Here is a 21,774-nt window from a genome sequence, read left to right as displayed (position 1 = left end):
AATGCTGAATGACTCATGCTAAAGCCTGTGTTTTCAACAGCTTAAACCATTGGACTGGGCAGTCTGAAAGCCTGGGTTGAGGTATTTTGTGAATGATTGCAGTCTTTCATTCATTTGGGTATGACTACATGCTTTGTAAGGAACACTGAAGAATCTATAGGCGACCAATACTATTCAAAGAAGGTAGGTTTTCTTTAATTTAAAATGTCAGCTGAACAGCTTTGTGTGCATCTGAAGCATCATCTCCATAACTTGTGGCTTAATGCTGCAAATCAAGGCATCCAAGAGAGGAAAGAATGAAGACTGCCCATCCAGCTCCACTTTGCTTCCCTCTCTCCTCAGTCTGTACCTGGTATGATGCAGGATCACAGCACTTGGTCTTTCCTCAGAAAAGCCCAGCAGGATAGGCAACTGGGGGCAGCTTTTTGGTACTCAGTATTCTCCTCCTCATTCAGAAACAGCTCAGGGGCTCCCTTATTACACACCTTTCAGCCCCAGCATGAAGACACTCAAGAGTATCAGTATGGATTTTCCAAGGATATTCATAGAATCGTAGAATCATTTCAGTTGGAAGGGACCCTTAAACGCCATCTGATCCAACTCCCTTGCAATGAACAAGGACACCTACAGCTAGATAAGATTTCTAAGAGCCCCATCCAGCCTGACCTTGAGTGTCTCCAGGGGTGGGGCATCCACCGCATCTCAACTCACCATGTTCATCATTGCGTTATCCATGGGTCTCCCAGATTACTTTTCCTACTCTGTAAAATACATTAATTTTCTTTGTATGTGCTCCCACCCAATCTCTCAAATAGAACTTAGGCACACACAGATTGGAACACAAAATGCCCATTAATACAACCTATTCGGAGATACACGGAGTATCCCAGGCTGGGGCATTTAGCATCAGTGAACACCCTAAGAGCTGAAAGTCCAACTTGTGTGGGTATTAATGCTCACTGATTTGGGAAGTCGGAGCCACAGTGGGTTCTGACAACTTCCTTCATAGCCTTGCTGTCCAGAATCAGCAGTCCTCCTGCTATGTCTATGCCTGAAGCAAACTTTCTCTCCCTGAGACCCTATTCTTTAGTCAGGGCCCATTTTGCACTCTCCTCCAGGAGAAGAGTGGCACGGCTCCTTCAGCCAGCAGCCCCCTGCCCCTTCTGGCGCTGCCGTCCTGAGCACCAAGCAAGCGCAGAATGCTGGTGGGGGAAAACGAGCCCCATGTCATGGTCACCAGGGCCTCGGTGACAACAAAGCCTTTTAGACAAGGGAGGTGACACATTTCCGAAGATGATTAATTCACAAAAGCAGCCAGAACAGAGATAACCTTGGAAAGCGGAACATTAAAAATAAAGAGAAAAAAACGCTGCCAAACCCAAACCTGCTCCAGGTCCTTATCTTCCAGACTTTTCACATGTAAAAGTGCCCCACGATCTGGCTGCTTTGAGACTGCATGAGTCATATCCTTGCTAGCTGGAATACTTAAATTATGCTTGTTTAGCACTTGTTACGATGGAAGGAAGTTAGTAATAATAGGAAATGGATAGCACAGGTCTTGTTTCTTTAAACTCATGTACTTCACTGCTTTCTTAAGTGGTCTGAAGCAAATATATTAGTCATTGTAGTGGCATGTTTATTTTTGCTAACCTGAATAATAGCAAGGAATACACTTTCTCTGTGTAGCAGACTATATCTGCATAGCTTTATATGTTTAGAAACTCCTGCCATCTGAGCTTTTTGCACATCTTCCCTTGCCCTTTTCCTTTGAAAATTCCACTTATCTACTCTCTTCTTTTTGAATCACATTGTGCAACCTTCTGTAGGGAACCTGCTTCAGCAGGGAGTTGGACTCGATGATCTCCAGATGTCCCTTCCAACCCTTACAATTCTGTGATGTGATCCCAGGTTCCACAGCATCCAGAGCTCAAAACAAAATCCTGAAGCCTGCACAAGGTATGTCATCCATCAGCAAAGCTTTTCCAGCATTCCCAGGTTTGACATCCCAAGTGTTTTTTATTCATTATGGTATTTTTTCTCTCCAGCATTCACAATATAGAGTGCAAACTGGGCCCTCAAATAACAGTGCACTCAGGAAGGGGAGTAGAATCATAGAATCTACTGGGTTGGAAAGGACCGATAAGGATCACTGAGTCCAACTCCTGGCTCCACACAGGGCTGCCCAAACTTCAAACTCTATGTCTGAGGCCTTCTATGAAAACCTGTGTCCGCGTCTGGAACTCCAGCAGGCTTGTGGCCTTGACCACTGCACAATGTCTTACTGCTCATATAGCACTGAAACAGCAAACAGGCACCTCTGAATGCTTATTACCCTTTATGTCTCCGCTGGGGTGGGGTGATGGAACAAGTGCTGTGCAAATACACTGCCCTGGCATCCCAGACGGAGAAGTGAGCACAAGGCTGTACTCCCATGACCTCCTCACACTCTCCTGTTGCAATGTGAGGCGCTGGCAGCAAACTGGGGCCTGTCTCCACTCCGCGCCATGGGGAACACTGAGGTGAAGAGGCAGCTCATGCTCTAGTCTCTGCTGCCAGAGTCACTGGGGAACATCTTGGTGCCAAAGGACTTCCCTAGGAAATCTTCAGAGAAATCTAAAACCTAAGAGAATAGTGATAATAGTCACATTTGAAGTTATGGCAGAAATCTTCAGTGCATAGTTTTCAATTACTAAGACATTTCAGAACTGATGACGAATCAAGTTTGTATTGAATTCCAACCTCATGAAGATGTAACAAGCCAAGTTAACAATCCAAGTAAAATACAGGGAGGTTTAATAATATTCAGAACATAAAAAGGTTTTTCTATATTCGCTTTTAATGAAAAAAATACTGTATGAATAGAAATGGAAGTATAACAAAGAATTTCAATTGAATTAGGAAAATACAGGGATAAATAGAGCAAATAAAACAAGCATTTTAATTCCAGGTTATTTGTGTATCGCGGAACGCTTGTTTGTACTTATAGTTACTCACGTTTCCAAACAGACCAGAAGATGAGAACAAAATACCCTCATGGTACGTTTACTGACACATTCTTAGTTTAAACTATGACGGTAGCTTTCATATGTTAACTTTTCATTTCTCATATGGCAAAGAGCACAATAAAAGAGACTCTCAGGTCATCTACGATTGAGGAAGGAAAGCCTGATCTCATCTGTTCCCTGCAATTTTGAAACTTGCAAATTATTACTGTCAGTGCTCTCACTTCATAACTAGTAACTGGGTTAATTCAATTTAAACGTGCAATTTATCTGAGTTTATACAACAGTGTAAAGCTGACATGGGATAATAAAGTCTAGTTTTTACCCATGAGGAGATCCGTTTTAAGATAACTTCCAAACACTTTAGGCATGAGGAAAATAATTTAAAAAATCTTCACCAAACTAAAATTAACATACGTGTATTCCATATATTAACATTGTCCCTGCTGTATGCCTTAGTATGGTCCAAATTCCCAACACAGAGACTATTTATATCATTTTCTAGTGTGTCCATATCTTCTTAAATTGGAAGAAATATGTTTAGAAAAGAAACCTGATCTACTAGAACATATAATGGGGATAGATTAACTTCAATTATGTTACTTGAAATAAAATATCCATTATATAATGGATGAAATATCCATTATATTAAGCTACTGGCTGGCAAGCATTAAATCAAATATAGACTTCTACATACTCTGTATCTGTAGTAAAGTATTATAACATATTAAACAGACCTTTATTTTAAAATCTCTTTCCAGCACAGGATCAATCCTGTATTAACTGCCTGACATAAGCTAGTTGCGAGTTATGAGGATCCCTGCCTTTTTTGGTACTGTATTCTGAGCTTTTCCAGTTGTTCTACACACTGCGTCTGGGCCAGCTTCAGTGTTCGGTTCTCCTCTGTCAGTTCTGCGTACTCCTTGGCCAGCTGAGCAGCATCCATGCTTTCTTTTTCCACTTGTTCCAGTCTGGCAATCAGCTCCTTTCTGGCAATAATATTAAAAAGAAATCCACAGAGATTAAAAATGGCAGCAAGCAAATACGTATTGTCATGTGTTTCGGGAAGGCTGGAGTACACCTTGTTGATATGGTGTTACCTGAGCTGCTGAGAATACACATCTAGAAAACGGATCTGTTACAGATTTTCTTTTTCCTTTAAAAGATGAAGAATTCTCTGATAGGTTTGTTCTCCAGAGGCCAAACCTGCAAAATGCTGAGGACCTTCAAGTAAACATCTCTACCTTCAGTAAGAGTTCACCATGCAGCTGTATGGGGAGGATCAACATCCTAGAGACTGAATGCTAACGTTCCACCTGTATAAGAAGAGCAGCAATCTATTTTTTCTCTACAATACCAAATATATTTGAAAGCCATCAAGGTTTTTTGATGTTGCTGCTGTCCAGTTGCTTATCCAGCTGGTATATTCTGTGAAGAACACCTGCGTTTGTTTTCTCTGCTACAAGAAAAAGGATTCTAGTAAATACTAGGCACACAAATCTGAACTAAACAAATTGCTTCTATTCAGTTTTTCTACTCAGACCTTACTCCTGCCACTGAAGCACTGTCACCCAACTGCAAACCTGACCCCTCCTGGTCTTTTTGAAAGCAGACACCCAAGAATTCAAGCTGTTGCTCCGTCCCAACTGGAGTCATCTGGTGCCCCATGCTCCCAGATTTGGCCAGAAGCCGCAGTCTCCTGTACGGGATCAGCTGAAATTCCCTTCACAGGAGTTAAGATAGTAGAGGCCTTAAAACAAAACACGCTGAGCACATATGGGGTATCTAATCACGCTCCACTTAGTTACCCAGCAGACTAGTCTGACCTCTGCTTTATTTCCCTTTAAGTCAAATCATTTTTCATCTCTGCTACAAGAAGTGCCTTTTAAAGGGTTCTTGGCTCTTTTGATCACTCTATCTCAGCGATTAGTTAATCTTTTAACTGTTCGTAGCCCTGTGCCTTTACTTCTCAGTCATGCCAAAACAATGCTTGTAGATCATCTGTTGGAAAACATAATGCCTTTAAAGCAGATTGCTTTTTCTGCAGTCTTTGAAGGAGTCCCCTGGCACTGGTTTCGTACAGGAAATTCTTACAGATTAGTGATTCCGCTTCCATAGGTCAGAGTATTCACAAAAAGATAACATTTCAGTATTTGCTGATCGCTTGCGTTCCTTACACCTGCAAAACCACCACTTCTGGCAGTAAAATTTTAAGCACCGGAGTTTTCAAACAATTGTCCTATCTGTCCTTAAGATTAATTTAATCTTTCTGTGTCTTTACTACAGCTTTGAGAGATAGCATCGTTTACCCAAGGCTTTGCTGACTGTTTACAGCCACAGTTACTGCAGTTCAACGAGTTGTAAGACAGCCATAGCAGACCCATTTCTCAAAAAAATGCTTCCCATATAAAAAAGAAATAGGGAAGAGTTAGCAGGCTTTACAGTACTTTAAATCATCCACGAGTTGCAGTACATAGAAGCCCTCCTGTAGCTATGTTTCAGCTTTGTTTTATACCACTGGTGTAATACACAGGTGAGGCAGTGGCACAGGCTGCCCAGGGAGGTGGTGGAGTCACCGTCCCTGGAGGTGTTCAAGAGCCGTGTGGATGTGGCACTGAGGGATGTGGTCAGAGGGCATGGTGGCGGTGGGCAGATGGTTGGATCATAGGTGATCTTAGAAGTCTTTTCCAACCTTAACGAGCCTATGATTAATGACTCTATAGCAGCTATACTGCAGCAAAGCTTCTTCTGTTTCCTTTCACCAGATATAAAACATATTCTATTAGCTCTTCAAGAGAAAGTGCTAAGGATGTATTTTTGTTTAGTAGAATTCTGTTAACATCTGGCATTGAGTAGTTGTAAAAATTTTAAAAGCAGCAAAGCCATTAAGAGATTATTTTTTCCTTGTTTAGGCTGTGCTAGATCTACTGGTCTTCAAATTAGCCAAGATGGATTGATCATGCCAGACAGTTTGATATTCCAGTTCCTGTTAATGGGGCTATTGATCACAAAAAAATGCAGGTAAGCTTTAGAGAGTAAGAAATGTATTGAAGGACAGTGAGATTTTACTAGCTTAATCACTTCAGCCCCTTCAGCTTCCACTGGAGGATTTTTGTCTCTTAGGACCAAAAGGGAGCTTTAGCAGTACTTCCTTGCAATTATTCTACTGGTGCAGTGCTGGACGGAAGGATTAAATGACTCTTTTTCAAACTACAGGCTGTTGACTGAGAAGTTTTCTAAACCAATTAATTTGGAATAATTCTTTTCTCACACTTTATGAGGTTCCTAAAGGGAGGGGCAGTGAACACACTAGTAAGTAATCAGCATACCAAGAGCAGATACCATGGGAAATTTTAGCACTTATGAAAGAAAGGTACTGCCTACCCTATTTGGACTTGAGCCAGAAGTGGCACAGGCAGACAGCATGCAAACTCAGACAGCTCTATTAATGAATCCCAGTCCTGATTTGATAAAGCTGCTTGCAAGCATGGTTTTCCTGCTGCTATTTAATAAAACTCAAGCAGCATAGATTTTTTTTTTTGGCAGAGATTTAGCTTTGCTGTTGAAGAAAGCAAAAATGAGTTAAGATCAAAGTAACTCATTTCAGTAGTCCAGACTCTAGGACCTCCCTTCCTTGCCCTGAGGTAGTAAAATTGCCCTCCTCTGAGTCAGCAGAACCTACTTATTCCCTTCCCATCAGGATCAACACCTGTTTACAGGGTAGGGTGATGTTTCAGGCAAATACTACCAGCCTGCCACAGAGATCTAAAATTAGAGTACCAGGGAATTGCTAAATGTTATGAATGGTGTGGTTTACGAGGCTCACAAAGGATGAGGACAGTAACTAACATTTGCTTCTGATCTAATCCAGGATTTGAACTTAGCTCTCAGAGGTTAAAGAACACCGTACTAAGCTCTTGCACCATCTAGCCTTTGTTATGGATGCCTAATAAATAGATTTATCATTGTGTAATCTGTGCTGGCTGTTAATGGTTACCCCATGTTTAAATATTAACAGCATTGATAAGGTATTTTCTAAAATGAGGTTGAGGTACTCAAAGCTTTGAGACAATCTGTAACTTGCAGTTTAAATGTTCTTCTCTGGGAAGGGTGGGAAGGGAAGACCAGTGTGATTTGCATCATAAACCGATAAACCATAAGCAATAACAGAGAAGGAAAAAAAAAAAAGGAAAAGAAAATCAGCATGATCTTAGGAAAATTACTGCTTTAGTCCTGGTCTTACTGACTGCCCATGCAAAGAACAGAATTCCTTTATAGTAATATTCACAATGAATAAATACCAAAAAAAAGTGACAGACGAAGCAGATATGCTTATCTCCAGATAAATCTATTTGCGGATAAACTGGACTCAAGGAAAACAGCTTCCACAGTGCAAAGACACAGGCTTGTCTTTCTGCAGTTGTGAACAATGTATTCAGGATCATGCACGTGGTACTACGCACGTCTTCCTTGCTGACGTGTTCTGTTGGCCATAAGGTCATTTACTTTTCCCATGTTTGACACAGCTTTCACATCAGGAGGAATCACGAGACCCCCGTATGATAACTGCTGACTGAGGAGACTAACCTTGCATGTTTAAAGTCCAGTAACTAATTTTTAAACTGTTAGATAGCCTGTTTTAATGTAAATAAAGCTATTTCTCAAATACCAGCAGATAAAAGGTACCTAAGTATTTCTTACTACAACAGGGCAAGTTGAGGTTTCTCTTTATATTTGAAAAGCTGTAGTTTCTACTGATGTGGCAAGTTAACCAGTATTTTGGAAATGTGTAAGATAATGAAAAATCAAGTTTAGAATGAAAAAAATAGTAAGATAAAAGATTGTTTTTATGCCTTAACACCAATCTTTTTCTGCAGTATCTGGAAGTCTGAAGAGGACTTCTCTTAACATCATAGGGAAAGTCACTCCAGAAAGTGTGCCAGGAGGAACCACTTGAATTTGAGACCTGAGAAACACTCCAAGGTCACGATAACACATTAAAGCATACAGAAGGTTCTTGCAGAATTCAGTGGACATCTCCACTGTATATCTACTGTAACATGTGTAAAGGAAGGAAAAACAATCATAACCATGGCAAATACAGATCCTAAATCAGGTGGTGCTCAAGTGATATTTTCTGGACAGTTATATTAGAATTGTCTGGGGGAGGAAAAAGAGAAAACCAGCCAGAGCTAAGAATATAAGATATAGCTAGCAACCATGGCAACTCTAATATTTAACTACATAATCCAGGGTCATTATCTAGTAATAGCAATATAACAAGTGCTCAAAATAACCAGCCATCCCATCCCTTTCACCCAAACTTAGACACCAAAAACATCTGTTATGGAAATACATGTGTGTTTCTGGAACATAAATTAAATAACATTCTGTGACCTAAATGTGGTGTGTTCTCACTTCCACACCCTTTTCTTTCTTTTTGATCATGTCTCCCATTCCAGACTGATTTTGTCCCTCCTACTTCGTATTGCTGGCATAAAAGGGAAGAGTCTGAGTGAAGACTGCAAACAGAGCTATGATGAATTATATTAGCAAAGCAAATCTACCCAATGTTTTCTTAAATTCTATTTCTTGCTTCCTTTTGTCTTTTTCCTAACTTCAATCTACCTTCTCATTTGCTTTGCTCTCTTATTTTTCCATTTTTGAACCTGCAACCTCCCTTTCACATTTCCCATTTTCTTATGAAATAGTTGTCATCTTCTCTCTCACTCCCAGTCTAGTAGATTCTCTTTAATTAATTTCTTTGTATTGCACGCAGCAGAGAGGGGAAAATAAGCTCTGTTCTTGCTCTGAAGAAAAGCAACCCCTGTCAGTTCACACTATTGCCTTTCAGTACTCCAGCCATAGATAATCCACACACTACAGGGAGAGATGAGTCAAACTAAGAATTGAAAACCATCGAAAAGTTTCAAAAAGAGTAAATATTTGTTGACTATTTTAAAACAATGTTATTCATCTTTCTATTTCTTAAAGATGCCTCCTCTAGAAGTATACCTACGTGTGTTATTTCTATATATAAAAGGTTACACTGCAATTTGGAGGCTGGAAAAGAAAAACACCAAACAACCACACCTCTAGTAACTATAGATATTAATTTCAGGTTAACTTTCTTCCTCCTAGCCACCAAATTAAAAAAAAAAAAAAAAAAAAAAAGAAAAGATGCCTAGTCCATTTTCTGCTTTGTGCTTGACAACCACCATCGTCACTATTCTGTATGCACAGTGTTACTAGTAGTAGGCACCACAGGTGCAGATACTGCCAGGTGGGATTCAACATTTGAGTTCCACAGGTGAACTGACTTGTGAAGAAGAAATTCAGAACACTGGCAGGGCCATCAGTCAACAGCACTTCTCACTGTCTTTGGTAGAAATGGAAGCTGAAGAACACTGCACAAATTATTTGTTCATGTTACAAGGGATTCTTTATCCATTTTATCAAATTGATATTTAAAAGAAATAGACAAGTGTCTTAGGCAATTGTGAATCTACATTTCCATACATTCAAATTCAAATTTAGAAAATTAAGACGCCTGTCACATTTCTTCATCTGCTCATGGTTCAGAAAGCTGCAAACATCTCCACGTTTTCCCTTTGATTATAAGTGTTCTTGAGTCTAAAATCTCTGCATCACGTTGGACTTCTTTTAGAAAAGACAAAGCATCCTTCTCTTCTGAGAAAGGAGTACCCGATATGCATGTCACCCCAGCCATCATGATCCACTCTTCACGTCTTCAGTTCAGCATATGATAACCTATAAAATTCCTTTAACTTTCGAACTGTTACTATTGAGAACATTTTTAGATATAAATCAGTGATTGCTAGACCAAAAACTTCATGTATGTCTTGCTTATCTCTACATTCATACCACCTTCTGCATAGTTTTATATAAAAACAAGGTAGATCTGTTCGAGTCATGCATGCTTACATGTCTGTAGACGTGTATTTCCTAGTAACATTTTCATCCACCTTCCAAATTCAACCAAACTCTTCTGGAAGGCTTAAAAACCAAACACACTGATACAGAAAAGAAAGACACCCCAAAGAGGAAAGACAGTATCATGACCCTTCCTCCAAAACACTGAAAGATGGAGAATCTAGCTGGAGGGAGGGACTTTGTAAATAGTTCCCTGGAGAAAAAGTTTCAGTTCGCACTTGCAGCTATTTAAGCCTCAAAATCAAATGCCTACAGTGCACCTACCTGTTGGAAATAAGAATCTTTGATCCTAACGCTGGTAGAACTATTTCTTCTGATTAAAAGAGTTGAAAGGTGGGGAAAGGTGCTGCACGGACAGCTTTCATGTCTTGGCACTTCACAGCTACATAGCACATGAGCATCTGTGCCACAAATATGCAATTAGGAGGCTCAAAAGAATGACGGTAATAGAATTCTATTTGCTGCCTTATTCAGCTGCTCTTGTATTATCATATTTTCTTGGACATGATATCTTCTGTCCACAAAACAAGTTTAGCAAAGGTAAAAATGTGGAAACTTCCTCTCTTTGTTCCACTGTTGACATCCTCTAGGGAAATGAAGGAGAAGGCAGCTTGAAGCCCCTAAATTCATCCAGAATGACAACTGCTGAGAAACTGTCCTCTGGTCTCAGAGGTTGATTAGGATAGTTTTTGAGCTCAAGTAAACAATTCTATTCATGCATCTGCCATTTTCAAGGGGAAAATCCTTCTAATTTAGCTAGTACCACAGACTGCAAAAATGCATTCAAACAGCATTTTTTTTTCATTCTTGCAAATGCAGAACATATATATTAGTGTAGTTTTCAAGAGTCTCTTTGTAAATGCACATAGCTGATTCAGGAATGTGTCAATAATAATAATGAATTTGTATTGGTAGGCTCTAAAACACAATTAGTCAAAGGCTATCATTTGTATTTATAAGTCTAAAGCATCTAAAACCACCATTTAATATTTTATACTGAGTTGGCGTTTACATAAGGGACAAACATATATGGTTCTCACTGAATTCCCTTGGTTATTAAATAGACATGTAAACAGCTTATATTAGATGATCAAATTTGACAAATCATTGTAGAATTATTTGAATTGTATATCTTTTCTCTACATATTTTTTAAAACATCGATTACTTTCCATTGGCCAAGTTTAATGAATGATGAATCAAGTGCAATTACTGAGAGAATGTAGTGTTAAGATTCTTCAGGTTATTGTTTCTTCTTTTTTTAACCTCTGTGCCAATATGTTAGCAATTGAGTGCCATACAGATCCTGCAGTGGAAGAGGATTCAATACCTGGAAACCTCAACTGTTTCTGATGCATTTGGCAACAACTAACCATATTTTGTCTATAGCCATCAACTCTGATAAAGACAAGAGTCACTTTCTTACTCTTCAAAGTTTGGATTCAGTGTGATCTCTGGCTATCTTACTTATAAGACCACAGGACTTCACCAGTTTCCAACCCCTCAGCTTGCTTCTGCAGCTGCAGACTCCCACACATGCAAACGTGGCTGAGCTGCATGGTTGATTGGTGCTAAGTTTGTCATGACACATCTAGAATGGTTCCCCCTCTACTCAAAACCCTCTCTGCTTGAGCTTTTCCAAGCCCTGTTGCTGTACTATGAATGTTTCTCTTCCATACATGTTAAGAGCTATTTCTTTCACCATAAGCTACAGCAATTGCAGAAACTTCATGCAGAACTTGGAAGAATGTCTATGTGGTTTTATTTTCCCAAGAAATCTCAGATATCCACACTGAGGTAATTCTCCTTGAGGAAGGCAGCACTTCTTGAAGTCATCCTCAATGTGAATATCAAAATAAGAAAGCATTTGCAGTAACTGCTATTGCTTGGGGTTTGTTGTCTGGTAAAAGCTTTCACTACTCACCCTTTTTCCTCCCTCACAGAATTCCTTTTGTCAGGTTTCTAGTGGAAAGAGTCTCAGAAAACACTTTGTCATTTAATAGTCACGTGAAGATGACAGTGCTATGAATAGAGGCCATTGAGAAAAAAATTAAAAAATAATTTAAAACTCTCCCTCCAGCTTAAGCACTCTGGATGTGAACACCTAAAATGTGAATGTACATGGAGATGATACACAGAAAAAAAGTTTACTAATATTGTCAAGTAATCTACATCAAACTGAGGATCCATTGTGCTTTTTGTTAAAATATATATAAAGTTCATCATAGAATCATCATAGAATGGCCTGGGTTGAAAAGGACCTCAAAGATCATCAAGTCTCAACCCCCCTGCTAAGTGCAGGGCCGCCAACCACTAGACCAGGCTGCCCAGAGCCACGTCCAGTCTGGCCTTGAACGCCTCCAGGGATGGGGCATCCACAACCTCCCTGGGCAACCTGTTCCAGTGCGTCACCACCCTCTGTGTGAAAAACTTCCTGTGTGAAAAGTTACAGTGAAAAGAAACCCTAAAACTCCAAGGTAACTTCTCCATATGAACTAGACTGCTGTGTGACAAGGATAAAGTGTCCCAATGCTATCAATGAGGGTTTTAAGAGACTTCTGTATAACTGAGGGCCCAAAGCTTTAGCAGGTCTGTGTCCTTAGTGGTCGCAGTTAATCCTAACCAAGGGCCTGTTGTGCTATACTGTGACTGTCAGGCAGAGGAATAAGGTCACAAAGTATCATCTAAGCCCCTCACGTTTAGAACAGGACTTTACAAGGAGAATATGCAGCAATATATACTTCAGGAAAGTTACTCACTTTCTTTCCTCCAGCAAAGCAATTTCTTTTTTCACCTCATGATACTCTTCTGCTATTTTGCAGTGCTGTTTGTACACCTGCATCGATTCCTTGGAGTCATGACAAGGAGGCAGAGGCTTTATGAACAGAAGAAGAAAAAAATACTGCTTTTGAATGCAATATTAGGAATAAGCACATACTTTGAAAGATACAATTTTCAATTCATCTCTGTGAGAATACTAAGAGAACAAGTTGAATACTTTGAGAAAAGCTGCTGCATTGAAAATACTCCTAGTGATGACTTTCTGTAGAAGGGGAAAAATGCTTTCCTGCACGTGAATATGCATAAGCCTTCAAACCTTGTAAGGATTTTCAGAGCTTTCATAACAGCTTGGCAAAGTATCATGAAAGACTGTTTAAAGAAAGATTTCTCCCTCATCTATCCCTTTTTCAGCTATAGCGAAGTAGGAATGATAAAGCTGATGCATTGGTCATATCTACAAAATATGCAAGCATCTTTTCACTGCAGAAACTAAGAACTGAACAAAAGGGTAATTTGAGTGTAAACTAGCCCTTATTCTCCAATTCTCAAAAGGAGAATAAAAGATATGGAAAATTATTGACGAAACACTCTTTTTCATAGATGCCCTGCTTCTTCCAGCTTGTTATTAAAATGGACAAGACTGTGAATTGAGACACTAGGGCTGATTCTGCTGGATTCACGAGGAGTTACACTGCTGACTCTGGTAAAGCCAAGATTTCATAACATGTGATCCAGCAATGCCTCAGTCTCTAAGTAGTTTGCTCAAGATTGTATCCAGTTTCTCTTCATGGCTGTTTCCTGCCGAAGGGGATATACTTAGTTAGCAGAAATGCTATAAGAGTATTGGCAAAGTGCGTCCAATTTCCATGAGAGGAGCATGTGAGATGAGAGTAGAAAGACAACAGTAATTAAAAAAAAATCAGATAAAAAGACATAGTGAAGTTATGTAAAAGCATCGTACCTCCTAACCTGTATACCTTATTATTATTAATAATAATATGTTAGCACAGAAAGATTTTTTGTTGTTCTTCCAGTGCATAGTAAGTACGGCAGATTAAGCCACCCTGTCCTAGGTCTCTTCATAAGAATTTCAACTAAAAACTTCAAAATACAGTGTGGTTAAGTGTCAGTGTATTTTGTTCCTTAAAAGAGTACAACTTAATTTGGATCTCAAGCTTGGCTGTCACATCTTGACCACAACACTTTCAGGAAGTGTAGTATTTTTAAGTTATTAGCCATGAATCAATTGACTGTAAATGAAGTCCAAATAGCATGCTTGAGCCACCTGTTTGAAGCAAAAGGAAGCACTTAAAATAGTTCCATTACTGTCCAGTTAAAGAACATCCAATTGCCTCTCACAATATAAGTAGATTTTTATTTCTTGTTGTTCTATTTTGACTCTTATTTGTAGCATAATATTCCTTCAATTGCATTCTTCGAAAAAGAAAAGCACAGGTCTTCAGTCATTTCCTATCTATGATCTTGCAATCTTTTGTTCTAGCTAAACTAGAAATGCATCTTTTATCAAACATATTCAGAGATAAACATTAAAAATGTTGTTATCCAAGAGGCAGAGTATGTTGGCTTGAGATGCACACCAGTGCAAAGATGTGACTAATGTGTGGACCTCTGAAAGTATTTGCAGATGGTATGTAGTTCCGCATTGAAATTTTAAAGCAGATAGTCGTTTTCCATGTTCTAAATGTAAGAAATGCCACAGCAGAATAGCTTTCATGGCACAGTTCTGAGCTTGGAGAATTTGGGACCCCACGGAAAGGGCTGTCCATTACTTGGTGAATGTGGTCCTAGGAATGGGTTTTTAATTGCATTTCAATGTGGATGAGCAATAGCACCATTCATATAGTCACCCAAATAATAACCACAAATTTAACAAGACAGAATATAGAAGTCTCGGTGCTCTAATCCAAGAATGCAAGGGTGAGCCAAAGTAGCATCTCTGGTATCTACCAGAGATCAGCAAACAACAAATGCATCATAATAAAACAATTTTGAACAGTACCCAGTGGGGGAAAGTCCCCAGAGTGATACTTCAAAGAAGAAAAAACTTGCTTTTGCTTTCAGCATAGTTTCCACAAAACTAGCTGGTTTAAATCAGTTTAAAAAATAAAGCAGCATTCAGTTTCTGTATTCCAGCTTCCCACTCAAAAGATATATTTAGAGAGTTAAAATTATCTAGTCATGCTGAGACTTAATATCTAATTCCCACTTAGAACCAGTTGCTGGCTTTCAAACTCCTACCATTGTTTCCTCTTCAGTGTCATTTTTTCTTACATTGGTATTTTACCACTCAAAATAAACAGACAACAAAAGATACAATCAGTTTGCTAGTATTCTGTTCATACAATTCTATTTCAATGTTAATGGATGCTATTACACACTAAATCAATAACTTTAATTGCGAAAAGCTACCTATTTGGTACATAAAAATTAAGATGGTGCATTTTACTTTAAAATGCAAATTCAATTACATTTTTGTATGACTGGATATTTTGGTTTGCTCTTTTGTAAAATTGACATTTCTAAGAATGGTTTTGGAGATACAGTTCCTATTAGTAATTTCTGGCCTGTGGTACATGAAACACAGGCTTATGCATCATTATCTAACAAGCAGTTCTACTGTAATCACAAGAGACGTGTGGAGGAGCAACACTCTAGTCATTTTTTTGCTGCTTACTAGAAAAGATGAAGCAACACATAAGCATAGGGAAATTATTTCAACCATGTCAAACAGCCTACTTTTTGACATAAACAAGAGTGCAGAGAATTAATGGTATATCTGTTCCCACTAAGAGAAGCGTTTTCAGAAGATTGGGAGGGCACCGTCCTGAACAAAAAGCTCAGAAAGATGTGAAGCTTACTTATTTCAAAGGGGTACCTCTGAATTGGCAGATATTTACAGTGTTGACACATTTCCTTAGAGAAGAAAAGAATAACAGTAACATAGCAGTTCCTGGATTTGCCCATACTCATCTAAAAAGGACTGGGAGGAACGTGCAAAAATCTGAATCCAGCCCCGTGTTATCAGAATCAAATTCTGCAGTCCATGGGCTTGTCATGTCAGAACAGCTCAAGACCCCTGCCTCAGCTAGGGGACTAGCTCAAAGCCTCATCAAGGATTAGAAATTATTCTGTTATTTCCAGTTCCATTTTGCTGAAGACAAGTTTTTTATTATGCCAGCGCTGGCTTTCATTCAAATGGTGCTCCTTTATCCTGCCTATTTTACCCCTGCGATGTGCTTACTGGGAGCTCTCATGCACTTTCCAAGCTGCACTCCTCTAATCCCTCCCAGACAAAACTTTCTTTTCCTCTAGCTTGTCCTAGCAGTCTTTGCTCCCTGTTCCACCTGCAGTGCCTTTCTGAATGCCTGTGACCAGGCCACATGAAGCCTTACAGTGCCTACCCAGAGGGCAGTCCTCTGGCAGAGAACTGGCATTCCCAGTAGAAAGCATTTCTAATCCATGAAGTCTGTATGCTATTTTTTGGTAAGAGTTCTCTAGCTTCCATAGGTGACAAATGACAATAGTCCTTAAAAAAATTCAATTTAGACTATATATTTTTTTAATTCCGATACTTCAGGAAGTATCTCGCCTGTCCATAATTAATATATATAAAAGTCTACCTGCTACATAAGCAAAAAAAGCTCCTGCCAGAAGTTATATTTAATGGTAACAGTTGCTACTTTTAATCCTGCTTATTTCAGGTTTCAGTGTCATCTACCCTCATTTTCCTGTGTCGGCAAAATATGTGCACACAGCATCTCTGATTTTGTTCTCAAAGGTCTTATAAAAACTACAGCTTTCAGTGATACTGCTTGTCTATCCTGTTATCCCTAACTTTCAGCAAGGTCTGATTTTCCTTGTATTTTGTGGAATAACTCACCTTGACAAACTTTCTACAGAACCCAGCAAACAGACACTAAGAGATCCTGTCATAGGCTATTCTGTTACTGCACATAGGTATGTGCATCTGTACAGGACATCTGCAATGTCTATTTAGATTTTCATTTCAAATGCAGATACAAAAGACGTTGAAAGATGATATGTAAAGATAGTTCATGAAAAGATAGTAAGACTCTGAGCTTTCTGCCTAAGCCAGGTTGAAGGAGATGTTCTAATTACTTTTGCTGAACAATTTTGAATTTTCTTTGTTTTGTGCACTCTTTTCTTGATTTGTTCACTTTACAAACTACATCTTCCCTTGCCATATGAATATCAGCATTCTAAATCCACAAAAGTTCACAGCCAAATTAGTAAGCTTTGTGTAGTCAATAGTGTCACTCTAGTATTCAAAAACTTTAAAAATCAATTTTTTATTTATTAATTTTTGTTTATGTTTACTTTTTTTTTTTTGTTCTAGGTACTTGAAAAATAAATCAAGACTTACTTCTGGAAAGTTTAAAGAAAAAGATTTTGTCATGCATTTTTGCCAGCTGAGCATGCAGACTCAACTAGGAGGCAATTGCTAGCCCAGGTCTGGGGTGGTATCTTACGTTTTGTACATATAGTAAGCCAAATCCAGCTAAACCATACTGGAAAAACAGAAAGCCCAGTGACAATATTTTGCACATGGCCCATGTTCATTACATGGCCTTATGCTTTCATAATGGAAGGAACAACATTATACCAAGCAAAAGTGATAGCAACAGTGACAGATAGTGACATTGCGGCTACTTTTTGGTAGCAACTGCAACTCTTCAAGCAATTTCAGACAGCTAGTCTAGGTTATATCTAGTCTAGTCTACTTCTACCATGGAAATAAGCAGCTATCTTTCCTCCAAACAATTCATGTAAGCTGGATGAAAGCAACTCAGAGTTTTGCTTTCCTCGCCTGACACATTTTCTATACTTTTCTAATCATCGTGTGATGCTTTGGTTTTGTCAACATCCATGTCATACAGAATTTAAAAGTGAAGTTATTACAGCAGCGTTATGGGAGACTTAGCAAGTTCATTGGCAATCAAATCTAGTTATAAAGTACCAAAGTACCATAGGAAGTCTCTTGGAATTTAGTACTTTTAATACAGAGCAAACTTTTTAAAACTTCCGTGCACTTTTTAACTTTCTAAAATGTTTTTATTTGTTGACTGGTGGTCTTGGCAGTCAGCAGAAGCAATGGTTCCATTATTCAGTTTCCAGACAGAGTAAACAAGGTTTCTGATAAATGCTTTCATCACATTCAAACTGTCCTTTTCGCAATATTTTCACTGCTTCTTTTGTACAGACATTCCCTACTAAAGCATGAAAAACTAAGCCTTGACTGAATGAACTGATATTATTAACAGTTGAAGTCTTTTCTCTGCCACAGGAAATGTTATGGTCATCCAACTCCATTGATTTCAGGAGACTTATAATACAAAATATGATATAAATGCCTCTCTCAAGCTCGTGATTTCATGAAGAAAATGATGAAGAATTACAGAGTGATCTGTGTATCTGTATGAGATTTGTGTTCTTCCCTATTTAGAATCAAACTCCCAGATGGAATAAAGAGCTTCCTGGAGAAGATGGAGATGAACCACAGGAAATGCTAGAGGAGGACAGACCGCATATTTAAGTTTCTAATACCAGATACCTTCATCTACATTCTGTGACCTGAGCAACAAGGACTTAGATGCTGATGTAGATGTCTAAATATAGACAAAACCAGCAGTAAAACGTTTGTCAGAGAGGCCACCACCACCATGCAGCTAATCAAGGCCTGGCCCAGCTCTGACACAAGGCAAAGATTAACATTTCCCAACAACAAACTAACAAATGCAGCAAGCCTAACCTCTCTTCACTTCTGACTACACTGCTGGTACAAGGGGGAGGGGGAACACAAACCCGAAGCCCAAATAAGCAAGTGCTTTATCCTCAAAATGTTGCTTTTCAGTGGGAAGATAATACATTGCAATACTGCAAACAAAAGAAAGTAAAATTCAGAACTTATTAATGTGAGTTTGGTTTCATTTAAGCATATAAGGAACTTTATATATTTTCTTTTAATAACAAAGCTCCAAAAAAAGATGAAGCTTTTCTTGTCTACAAACTGCTCTGTTCACATATACGGAGCTATTGTGTCTGATTGGCCATACACAATACTTCTTTTTTTTAAAGGCCAAGAAACAAGAACAAAACTTTTGAATTAGAGAACTGGTATCATTTTCTTACGTATTACTTCTTGAAACATTTTCCTCTCACATGAGTGGAAAAAGTAACACTCAGAAATGTAATTGGAGAAGATAATATTTTTGTCTGAACACACCTAGCTGATCTGAACACTGGACTGATCATTTTTATTCCTCAAAAAGCAGCTCTGACTTTCAAGTAGTTTCTCCTCTAGTAAGAGTTCTTACAGAGCATTAAGTATTTGCAGCTGGCCTCCTAGAAATACCCTTCCTCCAGCCAGTCCTACCTCCACCTCTACATAGCTGGCAGCAGTGCTTGGACAGCAGGAGCAATCACCCTGCCAGGGATGGCCACGCTGAACTCTGCCCTGCCATCGGACACCAGTGCCCAGGCAGGAGGCATGGCAGGACTGTGGGAGGAAAAGTGGGAGCACTAGGTAATTCTGCTCAAACAGCCAAGATGACTGCCAGGGACGAAGATAGAAAGGCAAGGGCTTGAAGCCCAAAACAGAGGTGCAAATTGCTTGGTACTCAGGCTGTGGTCTGCCGCATGCATGCATAGAATACTAAGGCACTGATTTTCCAAGTGGCTCAGTGAACTTACATATCTTTCAAGCTGCTTTCAAAATCCAACCTGAAGATCAGTTAATTTGGGCTCTTCTTTTTAAAGGTTTCAAGGTCTCACCAGTTTTCAAAAGTACAAAGATAGTCTTTTTTTTTAAGTTCATAGTATTGTATAGGCACCTACCCTGCATATATAGTTTTTTCTTTAAATAAAATACTAATGCTTTTGACTGTATTTACAGCATGGTGATGGTACAGCATGGTCATGGCTTTATATGTGATGTTTTTATTATGAAAATATGTACCAGCATTCTTACAAACTCAAGCATTTCAGGCAGCTATGCCATGGTTGATTAAAGGGCTTGCTGAGATATATGCTGCTTTATACTAGCTAAGTCTGGGATACAGAAAAGTGCGGATGGGGTGGCAAGGGACACCACCACTCACTGTTTCTGCAGGTCCCCATGCAGTACTTCTGCATGTCCTGGTGAAGTCTATGTTGTTGCAGTTTGCTTCTGTAGTATGGGAGCTACCTGTTTCAATGCTGGCAAGGTTACATGAACAGAAATTCCAAATATATGCTATGCTGGGCTGACACACTATGAGCAAATTGGATTACGCTAACTTAAAAATGTGACTAATAAGGATTTGTAGCTAGATCAATAATAACTTTATTACACTTACTATTAGTTTGGAATTTTAAAGCAATTTAAACCTGATTACATTAAATGTTTACAGCCTTGCAATTCAAATCCTTTGAATTACCTCAGATTTATCCCTAAAAAAAGTTAATAAAGGATAATAAAAAGAATAGTATCTGAATCGAAGCCCTTGATTGTTCTTTGAACTTGCTGTCATCTTGAAATCATGAGGGTAAAGGAAGTTTCTTTTGAAATTGAATGTTAGGTACTTAGCAAACCCAGAGGGTGCACTTTGTGGAACTGCTGCAGTGTGTACTTAGAAAACGTTCACTAAAGAACTATTATTTATCCAACACACTTGAATGCTTCCAGTCTATTTCAGCCTATCATGAAATTACACATTTAGAGAGCATCACTTGCTCCAGAAATGGGTAATAAAAGTCCTAATAAAAAATAATAACTTGGGCTGTAAAGTACCTACATCTAATGCTACTAATTTTGTTTTTAGGTACCAACAGCAGTAATGGCAATCATACTTTGCTCTTTTAGAGCAGCCCCCACTTACTGATCTCAGTGCTCTTTAATAAGGAAGGTAAAAATTATTAACCTCATTTCATAGATCAACAGAGGGATGAGGCAACTTACTCATGATCACACACTGTGTCACTAACTCAAAAAAAATGCAGGTCATTGACTTTCTATTCAGTGTATCTGCCACAAAACAATATAGATTTTCTGAAATGGAGTTCTTCTGAGGGAAGAAGTATCTGTTGTCTCTGCTGCTCTTTTCAGCTCAGATTGTAAGGTGCTATTCATTCCTTTAATCTTTCCTAGTTATGCCTAAGGAACCTGTCTCTATTCCCAGGATTAGAGGGATAGAGCAAGAAGAGTCTCTGTCATCCTCCAGTCCTTCCTCAGTCATCCTTTTGATGAGAACAGCAGGAGAGAGAATTAATTCCTTTAAGTCAGCAGCCCTCCAGTGTTGTCTCACTCGTTGATGGGGACAGGAAGGATGACATCATTGGACAACACGGTCTGCTAATGCCTTTCTCAATTTACACTCAGGAAACAACTGCCTTCATATTGAAATATCAGAGGAAGTCTAAATGCTCCTGGGAAACAGATGATCTAAAGTAGCTTACAAAGGCCAACAAACACTCCAGAACTGCCAGAGAGGAAAAGGAAATAATCCCTGGACACAGAGTTGGCTCTGTGCCTGGCAGACCGTAGAGTTGCCATCAGTTGCTGCCTGATTGCCCAGCTATCAGGGCTCTTCTGACATCACAAATCAGAGCAGGCGTGAAAGGGTTCGCCTCTTCTGTCTTGCACTGTCTGAAGACATCTTCTAGGGCAACTGAGAAGCTTGCTGGCCATGCAGTATGAATTGAGTAATTTTGATGACTTGCCTTTATTACCCAAGAATTGAGAAGGGATGGCACTGCAGAATGTACCTTTGTGTTCTCTTGGGATGCTTCAGAGAAAGCTGATCACCAAACTTAGCCCACCCTGTAGGCATGAGAACAGCATACCTGGCTCACTTCTTTTTCCATCAAAATCATAGTAACTCCCTTCATTGCTGTGCAGTAGTACATGCTGTGTTTTGCACAGGAATTGTAAAAAAAAAATAAATAAATTAAAAGCATGTGAAATTGTTAAAATAGTAATTTCCCTGCAATTGGATTAAAGATGCTCAACCAATTTTCTGC

The 21,774-nt window shown here is 39.0% G+C and overlaps 1 protein-coding gene across 6 annotated transcripts in view; it reads right to left on the bottom strand.

The window, feature by feature from the left end:
- MAP3K7CL (MAP3K7 C-terminal like) overlaps positions 2,096 to 21,774 on the bottom strand; it is a 41,478-nt gene continuing 21,799 nt past the window's right edge. For 4 of the 6 annotated variants that reach the window (XM_021403959.1, XM_021403984.1, XM_021403970.1 and 1 more), the window contains 2 exons: positions 12,714 to 12,829; positions 2,102 to 3,991 (listed from right to left, as the gene is read on the bottom strand). In XM_021403959.1, coding sequence (XP_021259634.1) covers positions 3,811 to 3,991; positions 12,714 to 12,829 — 297 coding nt within the window. In that variant the 3' untranslated portion in view covers positions 2,102 to 3,810. Of the gene's footprint in view, positions 3,992 to 12,713; positions 12,830 to 21,774 lie in introns of all 6 variants that reach the window. The other 2 variants (XM_021403994.1, XM_021403978.1) reach the window with 2 other exon arrangements.

The sequence above is a fragment of the Numida meleagris genome, chromosome 1 (genome assembly GCF_002078875.1).
Source record: "Numida meleagris isolate 19003 breed g44 Domestic line chromosome 1, NumMel1.0, whole genome shotgun sequence".
NCBI classification, from domain to species: Eukaryota; Metazoa; Chordata; class Aves; order Galliformes; family Numididae; genus Numida; species Numida meleagris.
Note: the sequence above shows the minus strand (reverse complement) of the source record. Positions and strands in the feature narration are given on the sequence as shown.